General features: G+C 37.9%; 1 protein-coding gene across 1 annotated transcript; it reads right to left on the bottom strand.

Moving 5' to 3' along the window:
* Positions 1-1,216: 1,216 nt before the first annotated feature.
* On the bottom strand, positions 1,217-16,082 carry LOC110447073 (histidine N-alpha-methyltransferase-like). Its single transcript, XM_021492501.1, has 9 exons — positions 16,032-16,082; positions 13,432-13,476; positions 5,478-5,657; positions 5,071-5,209; positions 4,632-4,734; positions 3,270-3,373; positions 2,899-2,976; positions 2,391-2,567; positions 1,217-1,837 (listed from the first exon to the last, which is right to left on the bottom strand). The coding sequence occupies exons 1-9, from the start codon at positions 16,080-16,082 to the stop codon at positions 1,632-1,634; spliced, it is 1,083 nt and encodes a 360-aa protein (XP_021348176.1). The 3' UTR covers positions 1,217-1,631.
* Positions 16,083-17,383: the final 1,301 nt, after the last annotated feature.

Here is a 17,383-nt window from a genome sequence, read left to right on the forward strand (position 1 = left end):
AACACTTTAAACGACTTCTTCTGAAGAACTGGTAGTTATAAAATCTTAATATTTGGCAGGTGGCTTCCTGGGAAAGAGCCAAACAAAGTTTGCGAATGAAAATGACCTTGACCTACTTTCAAGGTCACAGCGTTCAAATATGTCAAACAGTTCAAACAGCTTCTTCTGAAGAATTAAAAGGCATAAAATTATAATATTTGGCTGGTGACTTCCCGGGATAGAGCTCACCAAAGTTTGCAAATGAAAATGACCTCAACCTACTTTAGAGGTCACAGAGGTCAACAACATTTTAATGGATTTGTTCTTGAGAACTAAAAGGAATGGATTCATAAGATTTGGCTGGTAGCTTTTTGGAATAGAGCTAACCAATTTGAGAAGGAAAATGACATTGACCTACTTACAAGATCACAGGGAAAAATATGTCAGCAACTTCTGAAGAAGAATCAAAAAGCATAGAATCTTATAATAATATTTTGCTGGTAGTTTCAACAGATGGAGCCAACAAAGTTTGTGAGGGAAATATTTTTAGTTCAATATAATATTTAATGAGAATATTTTGCTATGACTGCTTAAATATTCAGGTGAGCGATACAGGCCCTCTTGGGCCTCTTGTCTATATTAGTTCATTGAAGTTACCAGATTTGGAGTACAATTATGCCTAAGGATATTGCGAAGTACAAGAAGGAGGTCGAGGTGACTTATACTTTGACCTCAATGTTCGAAAATGTTGCCCGGGGCATATCTTTTACACCATTTCACCTGGAGTGACCAGATTAGGTATGCAAGTACATCTAGGAATGACAGATTACAGAGTACGAGAAGTAGGTTGCTGTGACCAATGCTTCAACAATTGAAAAAAGTTTGTCCCGGGCTTATCCACAATCTATTTCTCCAGAATTATCCAAATAGGTATGCAGGTAAAACCTTTGGTGACAGAATTTACGTAACTGTGATCTTTCTTTTGATGTCTGATCAATGGCAATCATTGGACAAATTTGCACTTTTCTGTATCAAGATCTACAGTAGTTTGGTCCCGAGATAGCCAACAGCTTGGTAAATAAAGAAATTATTACCGGTTGGGGACTAGGCCTATGGGTTGCCTCGTATTAGTTTGCCTTGCTTATTTGGGCATATACTGTTTTATAATCGTATAATTCTTATATATTTTTGTCTCTTTTTAGAAAAATAAAAAATGACTCGGAACTAAACAACCTTTTTTACTTTTATTTTAAAATATAATATGACTATAGTTAGAATGCCTTTTTGATATTTTTCAATATAATGCACGTATTGATTTCATGAAATACAAAGTAGCCCTTACGACATATTTATTGGAAGATGAACCTCTATCGGTCAGGGAAATCTGAATCACCAAGTGATGTTGGTTTTCCGTCCAGATATCCGTTGTAATAACGTGGTACTCGTTACATAGTCGTACAGAATAAACTAACCAACTCAACAGCGTGGACGTGGTGTGTCCATTTTATTTTCTCCCGTCAACTCAATTATAATAATAGTACCGGACAACTTATCCGGAATAAGGTAAAAAAAACAACTATTAAAACCAAAAAGGAAAAGGATATAATATCCGGAATATAGTTAATTCCCTTGGATAGTCAATGTAGAGATATCTATATACGCGGAATTGTTGATACAGTGGTACAGACACAGAAAGCTGCGTGACGCTGTCCATCAGACACGGATTCGGCCAAGCAGAGTCCAGCTTTCTCCACAATGGTACATAGCTGTTCCAGTGAGTATTTACAGCTGAACCCAGGGCCTTCGTGAAAATAAAGACATTCTCCTTTATCCATCGTTAGATCTATGCCGAGTCCAGCTGGAAAATAAAATTATCGTGTTAAAGCCGTGATATTCGTAATAATTTCATTCGTAATTTAATATTCGTAATAATTTCAATTATGATTTAATATTTTTGATAATTTCATTTATAATTTAACATTCGTAATAATATCATTCATGATTTAATATTCGTAATAATTTCATTCATGATGTAATATTCGTAATAATTTCATTCATGATTAAATATTCGTAATAATTTCATTCATGATTTCATCAAATGCTTTAAATGATTTATTAAATGATTTAACATTCAAAATTATTTTTTTCATAGTTAAATAAAACGTTTTACATGATTAATTACATGTTATTTGCAATGACCTCTCTTGTAGGTATTTATTTAAGATTATTGTGTTTTCCTTTACATAGAGAATTCTGTTTATATTTATAATCAGTTTATGCAAAGCTTTTTTTCCCTGTTCATCGGAGATAACCCAATAGGGAATATATACTCATCACTATACTTATAATCATGTATTGGCCCTATTGTCTGTAAGTACATACAACCTATATGCAAGTGCACATGTACTTACGTATCGGGCACCGGATGACGTCATTAGCCCGGATGTAGGCCCTCACGTAGCTCATCGACTGAGGCTCATTGTTAGATATAAAATCTACCTCGTACGTGAACTTGGCCAGGTCGACTTCACTGCCTGTCTCTTTGTTCAATCTTGTCATGGCATAGCTGATGAATCTCTGCATTATACCTGTCCAATTAACACAGAATGTATAGAACACACAATTATGAAACTAGCCTTTTATCAAGCTTTATAAACCATAAGAGTAACATGAACATATTATATACATATTAGCCTGAATCGGATCTAATTTTGGTATCCCGTAACATCAATATTCCTTGCATTGCACGTGGAGCAACTCTTTTCATACAAACCCATTTTACTGGTTATATAAAGCTGTGCAATAGTTAGAAATGAATGCGTGAGGACATGTCCTTACTTTGAACACTAAAGACGAAAACGCGTTGCTTATTGTTTTATGATAATTGCATCTACCATAGAAATCTGCACATCAAAATACCTGCATCGTCATCGTAAGCACTCAGGACAGCCTCTTTGTCTAGTGTGACGTCAGCACTGAACACCAGTCGACATTTGTCTGGAAAACAACACATCAAACTGCGATTGAATAACTTGCACAATTGCAGGTTTTTATTTCAAATGAGTAAATGTTTTCATTTTTTTTTATATTTTATTGAAGCAGTATTTGTAAACAACAGATCTAATTAGGTGTTTGAATAGGAACAAGACTGCCAAACTTCATCAAAAAGTTATTTGTTCGATAGAATATAGAATGAAATCGATACCGAAACACACTTTAGCCTGAAATGGAACAAAGAACTTTTTTTAATTAGACTACTATTGAACCACAGGTAAAATATAATAACTTACCTGTCATCATTGTAGATATCAGATTGAGAGTGTTAACCTGGTCTTCATACGATAGGTTTATAATGCTGTCAAACCACATGATCATCTTGGGCCCTTCTATCTGTCTGTAACAGATGATATAACAACAGCTGAATTCACCCATTCACCCAACGTATGTTTTGATGCAAATAGAAACACTGTTAGTATAAACAGAATTTATTCAATATTCAAACATGTTAATAACATACATATAATTACACAGGGATCAGAAAACAAGCTTGGACCTTATATTAAATCCTCTTAGTGTACTGTGATAGTAGGCCTGTTTGAATTCTCCTTCAGATGCAGATGAGAGCTAACAATGTGTGTTTAAGTTTTTCGCTAGGAAGAAAAAATCCAGTTTTAAAGAATGATGATTAAATAAGATATAAAAAGAAAATTTCTACTGATAGTTTGAGTACGAGCCATAAATATACGGCAGCTTTATAGTATAATCTTTATTTAATCAAATTCGTTCTATTTTATATAGCTCTTGTAATTCCTTGAATAAATATCCTTTTGAACAAGCAGGTTTAACTCTGGTGTTTTTTGTCTTCTCTCTGTGTTATCTTTCCGTAACGACTGACTTTGAGTGTTTTCCTTTGAATTTCTCCAGTTATATATCTTGGTTATTGTTAATAAACAAAGAACCGATAGATAAGATTTAATTCGATAGCTCTGTAAAACTTTAGGAGATACAGCTCAGCAGGAAACCCCTCACCCGGTCAAACATTCACCTTCACCGGTAAAATCCATTTCCACCTAGTGTTAATTTCATCCGTACATACTATATATGGTATGCTGTGTGTATGCATATGCCATGTCGCGATAAATTCGCCTTTTTGCTGAGGGCGGAAGGCTGAGGGCTGGGGGCGGAATGCTGGGGGCTGGGGGCGGAAGGCTGAGGGGCTGGGGGCGGAAGGCTGAGGGGCTGAGGGCGGAAGGCTGAGAGGCTGAGGGCGGAAGGCTGAGAGGTTGAGGGCGGAAGGCTGAGGGCGGAAGACTGAGGGACTGAGGGCGGGGGCGTAAATTTCTTGGTATACAGTAGTTTGTTACGTTTTGCACCTAAATTGGTACTGCCTACAACTGACCAAGATTAGATGTATTTAACTCATTCACCCCTGAAGACACATTTGAACCCTTCCAATTCAAAGGTTGGAATAGGTCATTAAGAGAGTTCGGGGGTGAATGAGTTAATTGAAAAAAAGACAGAGACTTGAGTAACAATGATTTAGTCTTATTGAAATATAGTTTTGGCCGTATAGAAAAGTGTGCTTTATTAATAATGTCTTTTCTCTGATATGCCATTCTGAGAATGTCCCTTCTGTCTTTGTCATGACTTACTTTAGTTGCTCTATTCCTTGTACATAGTCTGCAGCTATTGGTGTGATCACAAGTGAGTCGTCGTATTCCTCAGATAAATCCTTTACTGACTTTAACAGAAACTCTGCAAAGTATTTAAAGGTATAAAATGAAAGATAACAAGACTGAAGTGAAACAAAACCGTAATTTGAATCCAAAATTGATGAATTTTAGAAAAAGAAAATAATTCGAAACAAAGGAAATATTTAAACGGAGATCATTATAAAGTAAAAGTATGATTATACCAAATTAACAGGAAGGGTGGGCGTCTTTGTCATCATCGCTATACCCTCCATGTAGGTCAAAGTCAAATGTCTAACAGAGAACCACCATAGTAAGCGTAATCAAAAGTTGTATGTCGTCCATTAAAAAGCGGCTTAACACAGATATCCAAGAATATATATTTGTCCTGTTAAAATACCTTCAGAAATATCAAGAGGATAAAATGTAAGTGTGTTCTGCCTTGTCAGTAACTCATTTATAACAAGCCTCGTTTTGGAGCAATTTCCGCTTCCGAGATCAACTAAAGCCACGTCGTATGGCATCCGCGGGACGATGTCCTTAAAAGGTAATAAACAATACATTACCAAGTGCATGCAAATAACTGTTTTCATGCAAACAAAGCCCGATAGTCGATTTCAACGACAAAAAAAATACGCAATTTAAGGTTTCGCATAAACCTGAGTAAAACGTTACCAACTCGATATCGATATAATTATGTTTCACGTTTCTATATTATGTTTTCTAATAAACATGTTATCTTTTTCTATGTATGCCCCTGTCCCAGCAGTTAGTGTTATATGTGGTTCCCACTATCAAAGTACCAACCTGTATTCTGTGTTGTAATAGATATCTATCACTCGTGCATAAATAGTAATCCGGAATGTCTGTGGTACATTGCTGCTGAAGTTCCGAGCCGACGTCATCGTAGTTGTACCAGGTAGGAATGTACTTGGGACTTGATGTCAGCCCTCTTACTAAAGTCTGCCTCAGGTCGTCTTCCATTTTCTTTGAATCATTAATAAGTAATAATAATTGATTAACTACTGAAAACGTACATAATTTTGCGATAGTCTTATTTGAGCGTTTTTTTTGTTTGTTTAGTTTTGCTAAATTATGACTGCGCCAATCGAGTTCCTGTATTTTATAATCTATTGCCTATTTTTTGTACGCGCCAATTCATCAATGCGCTAATCTGATTAAAATCGGCAAAACGCTAATATTGGAGTGCGCCGAAGTAATGACGTTAACAGCTATACATATTAACGTATAATTCTTTTTTTGTTGTTGCAAAACCAAACAACAATTCAGCAAACCAGGTCAGACTACGAGGCAGATATCAGGTCAGTTGAAGGTCGTATTTGTTTCCCTATAAAAGATATAAACTTTATTCGTTTTGCAACAATTATGAAACAAGTTATTTAACTTATAATAATCACTCTTGTTAGCCCGGATGTTAGTGCGCGGACGGTCTAAATGTGGGAGGAAAACGGAGTACCAAGAGGAAACCCACGTTCTCAGGCAGGTGACCTCATATCTTTTCACGTCTGATCGGGGAATTGAACCACGGCTGCCTTGGTGAAAGGCAAGTGCGCTATCCACTGCACCACCCGACCATCCTTATCCTTACTTGCCTTTGATGAATGTTATGAAAAGGCAAAGAGCAAGTTAAGAAAACATACAAACTAGAACTACAACATCTTCTCACAAGCAATTTGTTATCGAGAAAATGTACCATAACGATAACAACTTTTCAAATGAATTCAGAACATCCATTCTCAGAATTTCAATTACATCATTACTGAGCCCTGGAACGAATTGAGATAGTCTATTATATTCCAATCAAGGCATTTGATTAGTATTGATAGCCCATTTCAGATAAATATTTTGCACAAAAGAAATGAAATCACATCGTTTACAATGTTTGTAATATGTTTGTTGTCTGACGCTGCCAGAATCTGCTCTTGATGACTTGCCTACTTTTTTCTCCAACTTACGTGCCTTATATTTTGCATTCGAACTTCGAAACCATAATTAAAATTTTCCAGATACGGCAAATAAACTTTGCAATATCAGTCATTATGATATTTGCATGAATGATAAATCAATCTTGGTAGGAAATCTAGTATGAACAAAATTGCCGTGTTAACGATAAAGATACGCTTATCACGTTTAAGTGCATATTACGCCCGTTACTCATACTTCCATTAACAACGGATATGATGCGCTTTAGCGAATTACGTTTTCCCGGCACTGGCGTAAGTGTGCTGACATGAGTGTACATGAGAGTAGTACAAAAGTAAGGATTCTGGCACAGTCCCCCGCCTATATAATCCTTACCACAACCCCGCACCACCCTGCAGCACCACCCTAACCGGGTGGTACCGTTATGATGACGTCATGGGTGGGTTCTGGCACAGGGTCATTGAGTGCAGTCTCCTATATGATCCTTACCACCACCCTGCAGCACCACCCTAACCGTGTTGTTGCGTTATGATGACGTCACGGGTTTTCCCCGATTGCATCACGTTTAGAAATATCGAAACCGGTTTCAACCGGATCGGTGATGTTTTGGAACCTTCTAGCATATAATACAATAACAACACAAATATACGTACAACATTTTATTTTCCCCGTCGCGATGGAGTGAACGTGGGTCGGAGAGCCATCCCACATCCATCCTTACAAATATTACCTATTCTATCATGGACAATATATCAATATTTACATCTACATGAAAGTCATCTACCACCTATGTTATGATACTGAAGCGATATGTTTATATGTACGCTCTTTCCAATAACATGGGGTCTTGACATTTTCTAGGGTAGTTTACTCTCCTACAAATCGGTTAAATCTGATGCGCGTATCCAGGAATTATTTTTTTTAGGCCAATTTAGCCATTTCACGTAGTGTTGTTTGTTACGGCCTTTTCCTCTAGTTTTCAATATGGTTTCAACCTTCCACATATCGTCGTCCCTTCCGTCAACTTTCTGTATCTCGGACTGATAGAAAGTACCTTTAATTTCATCGCCATCGTAGTCTTTGACTCTGTACACAGGCAAGCCTCCACGTAGTATCTTTTCAGATATGGTAAATATCTCCCCCGTCCATTTTTCGTCGTATTCCCGTGTGAATGGATTCCTGAGATGTGACAAACGCACTTTATCCCCTACTTTAAACTTGAACGGTTTACGAACTTTTTTAGTCTTTCGTAAGATCGGCTCTTTCTTTGGCCAGTACATTCTCCACCCGACAGATGTTTCGTTATCTTTGTTAACCTAAGTTGGAGTTGTCCCAATGGTCCTGTGATACGTCTTGTTGTAGCTGTCGGCGAACGTCTGGAGTTTTGTCACGTATTCATAATTCCTTATGCGCGTGAAATATCTATACATTCTTGACTTGATGGTCTTGATAACGCGCTCGGACACGGCAGCCTTGCTTACATTTTGGGCATAAAGATGCTGAATGTGGTATTGATTTAGGAGAGAGTTTACTTCCTTGGATCTAAACTCTTGGCCTTTATCGGTGCGGATCCTGCTAGGTTGTCTCCCCTCGCTGAGAATCTCACGAAGAGCCTTTGTTACAGATGCCCCTGTTTTGTCTTTTAGAGGTTTCATCCATAGAAATTTTGAGAACACGTCTATCACCACGAGTACGTAGGAATAACTGTTGTTTTCTTTCTGAAACTTGACCATATCCATGAGATCGGCAGACCATTGGTCATCGATTCCTGTTACCAAGATTCTGTTTCGTTTAAATGGTCGTCGGATGGATCGCTGAAGGTTGTACGGTTCTTGTCGCTGTAACCATTTCTTATCTTATATTTACTGATAACGTATTTTCCAGCTTTTCTCACTTATCGATACAATTTATCAGGCCCAGAGAAACTCCCAGCATTGGTAGGATCGTAATAAATTTCTCTTAAATAACCTTCCCAAGCAGACATCCTTCTTCATCGAGTTCTAGACGTTGTATGAGGTTCGTTCTGATGTATTGATTCTTTTATAAGTTTTCTTCTTCAGAATTCTCAGACTCTTCCTCTTCATTATCCTCATCTTCGGATTCATCATCATCATCAGCATCATCATCATCATCATCATCATCCCACATCTCTTCTTAGACATGACGGTTCTTTTTGAGTGCCATCTTCATCGCTTTGCGATCCTCATAACCATCGTCAACGAATTCTACGACATCTTCCATGACTTTCTCGTGAACCAATCCGTCTTGTAACTGAAGAATATACCGGATAATTGCCCCGTATTTTTCGTTAAATAGATCCATGTCTTTAGATTTCATCCTTTCGTTTGCTTTCTCCTGGGCTTCGCCTTCAGACATATGTTCATTTACGTATTTCTCATACTTTTGATTCCATTTCTCCTCGTTTGCAGACCTGACTTCATTCATTATGCTATCGAAAGCTTCGTGTTCTTCAGTATCTCTATTTTCCTCGTCGGACTCCATATCTTCATATGCGATCCACCTTTTTGGTTTAGGCTCATCTTCCTCGTCTATAGATTCTCGTTTTCTTTCAAGGGAGTCGTTTTCCGAACACCATTTTTTCACGTGTCTCTGTAAATCATGCATGTCTTGGAACACAATACCACAATCGTCACAGGCAGGCATTTCTTCTGTTTCTAAGGACAGCTCTTGATGTTGTTGTTGTTGCTGCTGCTGCTACTGCTGCTGCTGCTGCTGGTGGTGGTAATACGTCCGTTCGGTTGGAGTGTCAGCCTCAAAATGATTCTTAGTTTGGTCTTTCTGCCCTTTTATAGGCTGTCCAGAAAAAACATCACTGCGCATGCGTAATGATTCGGGTGTTGATGGTTTCAAATCGACGAGAAGATAGCCATACGGCTTGGTGGTGGCTTCCTTGAAATGTCTTATCAGGTGTTGAACGTTTTCAGGGTACATCTGTCTGGCTAAAGTCATGATCTGCTGTTTATCGATGGGATTATTGAACAATACTAAATAGTGACAATTTCTCCTCTGTGTGGGGTCTTTATTGTAGTACAGGTTCTGATTGAGGGCAATGACAGACATGTTTCTGTGGTGGCTTCCCTCCGTAAACAATTCGTTAATGCGAGGGTCTTTGCTTGCTGTCGACATCAGATCGTCCAAGATGACAAGGTTTCTTACTCCTGGATTCAGGAAGGAATCCTGGTCTAAATCCAGCGGTATCCCCTGAATAAATTCAACCTCTGGTATAACGGTTGACTTGATAACGTCATAGAGGGGCTGTCATCGTTTGTAGAGCCATACAATCCTTTGCGGAGGAGGTGATATTTTGGTCAAGCAGTTTTGTAGCAGTAACTTGACAAAGTAAGTCTTTCCACAAGACGTGGGTCCCGATACATTTGCAGTGAAGGGGTGTTTAAAAACAAAATCCTGCTGCTGCTGCTGCTGGGTAAATACAGCATATACCGGCTGCTTCATAATGTCCATGTATGATGGTTGCTGCTGTAGTTGTTGTTGTTGTTGTTGTTGCTGCTGCTGCTGCTGCTGCTTCGTCACTCCATCTCCATGGTATGAAGGTTGTCCGTCCTGATGTTTGTGTCTTACGTGACGTTTTAAATCATGTGGCCAGATATATTCACTCAAGCAAATATGACACTGGTACTTCATATCGATGTGTACTCTTCGGTGTCCAGGTATGAAATGAGAAGTTATCAGACGAATCCTCTATTTATAGTCTCACAAGTATTGCATTGTGGTTAAAATTAAATAATAAAACAATTGCTAGTTTATAACATTTTATTACATAAATCAAAGATACGTCATATGTACAATAAAGAACCTACTCTAAAATGGACAATATACACATTTATATTACTCAGTGTCATCTACAACCCGACTTGTAGTACTCGGGCGATCTCGTGTACACCCTTTCCCATGAAACGGGGTCCTGACATTGGACCTTTCTTGGGTAGTTCACACTCCTATTCTGGTATCCTCCAGTGTCCGTAGGCCAAACTCGATATTCCGTTTTGTAGGAGATACCTCTTGTCGTCGAATGGTGATAGACCCCTTTTGGTCATGGATATATTGTAGATTTGATGCTTATAACTTCTGATCTGATTCATTTGGGACATAACGACTTTCTTTTGAAAAAGACAGTCCTTGTAATGCTTGAAACGTGTATGGTTTTCGATGACATATTTTTTAATGCCTTTTGCCTTCTTTGATTCTACATAAGTTTCCACCTCTTTGCCATCTTTCTCTTCCTTGACGTCATATGTGTACTCACACATTTTTGCCTTAAGTCCCACAAAGGCATGAATAGCGTTTCCGTGGGTCTCGTCCTTCATTTTCCCCAATTCTTTTTTGTTTTTCAAACTGTAGAGGGGGTGATCTTTCTTATACTCCGATGTGTCAAATAAGTGTCGGTCTTCTAGCATGTCTTTGTAGATGTCCTCTGTTCTGATGATGTAGGCTAGAGAGTCAGTGTCTGTAAAAAGGAGGGTTGCCCTCTCTCCAAATTTTGTTTTGATGTAGTTGTAATGGAAGTCATACATCAATGTTTTGGAGATATCCAGGATGGAGAATCCGACGTAAATGGGTCGGTTCAGATATAATTTAGATTTAAGCATGTGGACGACGACCAAATCCTCCGTGAAGATCCTGAATTCGTGGAATGTGGGTTTACATGTTAATTTCATGGCCTTCTTCTCACTGTTGACAAGTTTGACATCCATCCTCTTCCTTAAATTTTCCATAGTCTTCCCGAAAACGCTGTTGTTCATCAGTTTGTAGAAGTCTTTCTCGAAATTGTTTCTAGATTGTTTCCTTTTCTCCGTGTTGTAATCAATATACGTTTTCAACCATGGAGACTGTTTGAAGGTAAATACTCTGTGGACTTTTGTGAGCTTCATTCCAAAAGAAAGATATTGTTTCAAGTTCCTATAATGCAGGACATATTTGTCCTTGTTTCTAAGATTAGGAACGAGTTTTTGAGCGGAATTGTAATGATCCAAACAGTCATGTGGTTTTTCATCATCATGTGGCTTTTCACAGTCTGCCAGCTTACGCCATAAGGTCTGGCTGTAGTCAGACAGTTCCTCATTCCCCACGGCTACTCGTTCTGGGGCCAGTGGATATTCGTTGTGTAGGTCGTGGAGTTCTGGAGGATACTCTAAATCCACTTCCATTATGTATCCATCCGTTGCATGATCGGGAACTGTCGTGATATCAAGCATGTCCTTTTCAGCATCGGTAAGCCAGGTGAAGTCATGAGTCGGAAGGAATTGCGACATGGCCCAGCCATATAAGTTATTGGCGTCTAAGTATGTGATGTAATCTGTTGGTTTTGTTTTGTCATGTCCGGGGACATATGGATTGTTAGCTTCAGCAAACCGATGACTAATCATCGATATGCCTCCCCGCAAGCCTTTCTCGATAATTAAGTGCTGATCGATGTCGGTAAGCAGTTCGAGTCTAACATCAGTCATCTTCAGCGCTGCTTGCCATGCCAGTCCAGGGGCGGTATAAAAATGAGCTGCATCAAGCCCATATGATTCCAGACATAAATTTCGGAAGTTCTCGAACCCATCAGCAAGACCCAGGACATCTGTCATGACATACAGGTCGGAATATTCACCGAGATTTTGTATGTCGAATTGTTTCCAGACTTTGAGAGCATGATCGTATTTTTCATCTGATACGTCCTCTCCAGTTAGACTACTACGAAACGCTTCCTGTGGTGGTAATCCGGTTTCATGAAATCTGTGGGGACCATCAAAGTAGTCGTAGGGATACACCTGTTTTTTTAAAATGAGCTCGATTTTCTCCTCACCGAAATGTTGTGTCATGTGTTCAAATTTGTCCTTCCCTTCCTCGGATAAATTTCCGATTAATTTCTCAAGTGATGTTCCCATAAATTGAAAGCTGTCGATGAAATCCATACATCCTATGGAGACAGAAATGTACTTCTCCATATTGTTAGGTATACACTTTATTTCCTTATCTGATTGTCCTTGTTTTGAACATTGACTATCCCATGCTTATTCCTCAGTTTGATTGGTAGGGGAATATAGCTGGATCCTTTCAGGGGTTTATATTTTGCAAAGTGTATCTGGATTTGAATCACCTTATCCAATGTCCAGTTACTTCCCTGTCGTTGGTAATCTGTAAACGAATTTTGAATTTTTCGGATGGATTCCCGCATACTTTCGTCGATGTCGGATGATTTTTAGAGTTATCTGACATTTTCCGCGAAAATGTGGCGAAACCCGTTCCACTGTGTCCCCTTTCGGTTTTGAGAATTGTACTTGAATAGATAAATACCATTTGGCACCTCCCTGGATCATAGATTTCTCTAATTTCTTCTTTATTGTGTCATATTGTTGATGAAGAAATGTCACGTATATTTGTGTTGTTATTGTATTATATGCTAGAAGGTTCCAAACCATCACCGATCCGGTTGAAACCGGTTTCGATATTTCTAAACGTGATGCAATCGGGGAAAACCCGTGACGTCATCATAACGGAACCACCCGGTTAGGGTGGGGCTGCAGGGTGGTGGTAAGGATCATATATGAGACTGCACTCAATGACCCTGTGCCAGAACCCACCCGTGACGTAATCATAACGGTACCACCCGGTTAGGGTGGTGCTGCAGGGGGGTGCGGGGTGGTGGTAAGGATTATATAGGCGGGGGACTGTGCCAGAATCCTTACTTTTGTACTACTCATGAGAAAACAGAGGCACGTTTGCAGAAGTATTTTTAACAATGTTAAAATTATTTGTATGTATTTTGGAAACGCTGAAGTAACCTGCATACCTGCCTCTTTATTTGTATCAACCTATTCCCGTTCGACGTCTCAACCTAACAAAAATGATAGAATATATTGTTAAGATGAACGTAACACACATATATGATTGATAGAATATATTGTTAAGATAAACGTAACACACACAGGTGATTGATAGAATGTATTGTTAAGATGAACGTAACACACACAAAGTTGATTGATAGAATATATTGTTAAGATGAACGTAACACACACATATCTGATTGATAGAATATATTGTTAACATGAACGTGACACAAACATAGATGATTGATATAATATATTGTTAAGATGAACGTAACACACACATAGGTGATTGATAGAATATATTGTTAAGATGAACGTAATACACACATAGATGATTGATATAATATATTGTTAAGATGAACGTAATACACACATATCTGATTGATAGAATATATTGTTAAGATGAACGTAACACATACAAAGGCGATAGATAGAATATATTGTTAAGATGAATGTAGCACACACATAGGTGATTGATAGAATATATTGTTAAGCTGAACGTTACACACACAAATGTTATAGATAGAATAATGTTAAGATGAACGTAACACACACAAAGGTGATAGATAGAATATATTGTTAAGATGAACGTAACACATACAAAGGCGATAGATAAAATATATTGTTAAGATGAATGTAGCACACACATAGGTGATTGATAGAATATGTTGTTAAGCTGAACGTTACACACACAAAGGTGATTGATAGAATATATTGTTAAGATGAACGTAACACACACAAAGGTGATAGATAGAATATATTGTTAAGATGAACGTAACACATACAAAGGTATTTGCTATAATATATTGTTAAGATGAACGTAACACATACAAAGGTGTTTGATATAATATATTGTTAAGATGAACGTTATCTCACCAAGGTGATTGATAGAATATATCGTTAAGATTAACGTAACACACATATCGGGCTTATATTTAACAATTTGCCAAATTGTTCGTATGAATATGTTTTTAATTTTACACTGTAAGCCAAAATAACGCCGTCTCAACAACATAAAGTTGTTCGTTTTTTTATTCAAATATTGGAAAATAATTTGCGTACCAGGTACATTTTATTTAATTTGTAATACTCAATTTACATCTAGAATGATTTGCAACATGGTCTTTGACAAAAAGCTTTTGGACGGAATAAATATCCATTAAGCATACCAATAGACTCAAACAAGCCTAAGTGTCTAATACCTAATTGTAGATCTCACAAGCCTTAGTGTATTGTAAACGTTTGTTACTTGAAAAATAAGGTTGAATACTGATGAACATCCGTTCAAGCACGTTATAGAGGGCAAAGTAAACGTAGATTGATCGAATTTGGAAACTTGTGGGAACAGACTCTCATTTCGGGTAAATGTAACAATGAAGGAATTAAAACTCAAAGGTGGTTGAAGGAGTGCTGTCATGTCATTGTACTTGGTCAGTTGTGTGCAACCAGACAAAGACACGCTTGGTGAAGTTCTCTCTTCCTATGGTCAGCATTAAGCATTACTCCGAAAGGTCGTGCAAGTTACAAAATGCACGCAAACCGCACCGCCTTTATACTAAACTGTCACCTTCAAAACCACACTGCTGCCTCGACTGTTTAACTTCGCGCATGCTATTTTATACGCCATTCAAACGCCACGTTTCGTCACCAAACAACTTCCTACCTCACGGACTTCCCCCCAATGCCCACACAGTCCTAGCCGAAACCAGAGAAAAATATTCAACACTTCCCCTTAAACATACTCAGACCGTCAAATAAATATGAATGTCTATTTCAACATTAGACTTTTTTTTTACCCCGATGATTGTTTTTTAAATTGTCTTTTCTAATTTTTCTAAAATAAAAATAGTATCTTTGACCTTAAGCAAAGCACGGATACGTACACATATTGAAGGCGTTGTCGTATAATTGTGAAACTTATTTTACTACCGTGCTGAACAAGGTTTTCTAAAATTACGCGAAGTCCCCTTTACCTTGAATACAAAACCCTGATAAAAGAACTGGTTAGAGTTGCTCCTATCGAACTCTGACATGACTGTTTGTTGATATCGGTCGGAAGTTATAACGAATAGAGTGATGACGTATGTATGGGCAGCACCCTATATCCCCTCCGTAGCTTAACACGAGAAGTATCAGTGCAGACGACATCTGGTTTTTGATTAAAACGTCATCAGCGATACTGGAAACTACAATAATAGACGCGTAATATCAACGTCAAATAAATATATTTAAGCCAACGGAAGAGGACAGCTAGGACCTGGGTTAGGGTCGAAAAAATATCAGAGAACAAACAACCGTATACCGGGAATGTTTCGCTCGGTCAAATATTCGCCCTTCACCGGTAAAATCCGTATTAGGTTAGGGTGTTTTTTACATTTCATTCAGCTTTGTGAATATCGACGTTTATATTTTATTATTTATAAAAACTAATAATGAAGTATGATTTAACATATGAAGGATGCAAACAATCACATCTAAGGTCAAAATCAACGTCTCATAATCAATTGTTAGATATTTCCTTCATGTAATGTCAATATGATATGTTCAATATAAATGTACTTACCTCCATCTGCGTATTGCCGCCCTTTGTGTTGAAGGCCTGGCAAGTGTGCATTTATATCGACACAGTATACGGACCGGAAGCCGTTTTTCCGATTTAGCATACTATTTTAGGAAATTGTGGAAAAGCCACTAAAAACCGGCACACTTATCAACCGTTGCAATATTTATAATTTTGTATTTCAATTCAAGCATTTACTATATGTAATAAAATTGTTTGCATTCAAAAATATACCATTTGCATTTATAAATAGATTTATATGCATTCTTTTAAAGAGCAAATATTAGTATTTGTATGAGATGAATTTTGTTTCCCCAAACCAAAATGTTACATTAATAGTAAGATATCAAAACACCGTACTTTGATGTGCACCCCTGCAGTTTGGGGAACGAGAAAAGAATACACCTGCTGTTACCCATTGCATGTATCGTAAGAGGCGACTTATACTTTTGTGCCATCTACTAGGGGACACAAAAGCGTTGAAAATAAATCTGCTGCACCAATTGCAATAGTTGGGATCTTTGTATTTCTCTCTAATTCTAACTACCTTTTATTTCCTAGTGCCTTGCTTGGCAATACCTCACTTTTGGCTTTAATGTTGAACGTTCGCCCAGGTGAAGAAGGCAATGGGCTCTGTCCCCAGGCTGGGACATACCAAAGTCCTTAATACTGGTAGTTGTTATTCCCTGCTTAACGTGCAGCATTTAGGATAATGGCAACAACTTGTTCATCCGTTGTCACTATAACGTGACCGGGCGGAAAACTGTGCTGGGTGCCTTCGGTGTGGTATTTCAGTGAGATAGCACTATAAAGTCGGCATCAGATCCGCGCTATTACAAGGAGGCAAGCACATCAATATACCCTGTCTCCGGCACACATACACACACGCAAGCTTACACAACACATATGGAGACCCTTTTTTTAAATGACCTTAGCTTTTAATAGGACATAAACAATATAAAACCAAAACCAAGCCAAACTTTAATGTGCCTGTTTATTTCACGTGTATATTATTTTACGAACTTTTATTCGGGAGCTCTTCATTTGTGATTTACAGGATGATATTTTATTACTGATACTATTCATTTCTGAAGATATTTCTCGTGAAAATATATATTTGACGGTCATAAAATGATTAGCTGTATCCATGAAAATTTCAACCTCTTTCTTCACGTGGCGATTGCCTGGAGTATTTTTTAAGTGTGTAATAAAATGGTAAGTTTTAAGGCTTACAACTTATATTGAACTCTGAACCGTGAACTGGTAACAATGGAATATTTGTATGCATATGTCAGGCCTTTTATTGGTTAAACAAATAAACATATTTTTTTTAGAACCAGCCAGCGGTCATTTCA

This window comes from Mizuhopecten yessoensis, unplaced genomic scaffold (assembly GCF_002113885.1).
Source record: "Mizuhopecten yessoensis strain PY_sf001 unplaced genomic scaffold, ASM211388v2 scaffold371, whole genome shotgun sequence".
NCBI classification, from domain to species: domain Eukaryota; kingdom Metazoa; phylum Mollusca; class Bivalvia; order Pectinida; family Pectinidae; genus Mizuhopecten; species Mizuhopecten yessoensis.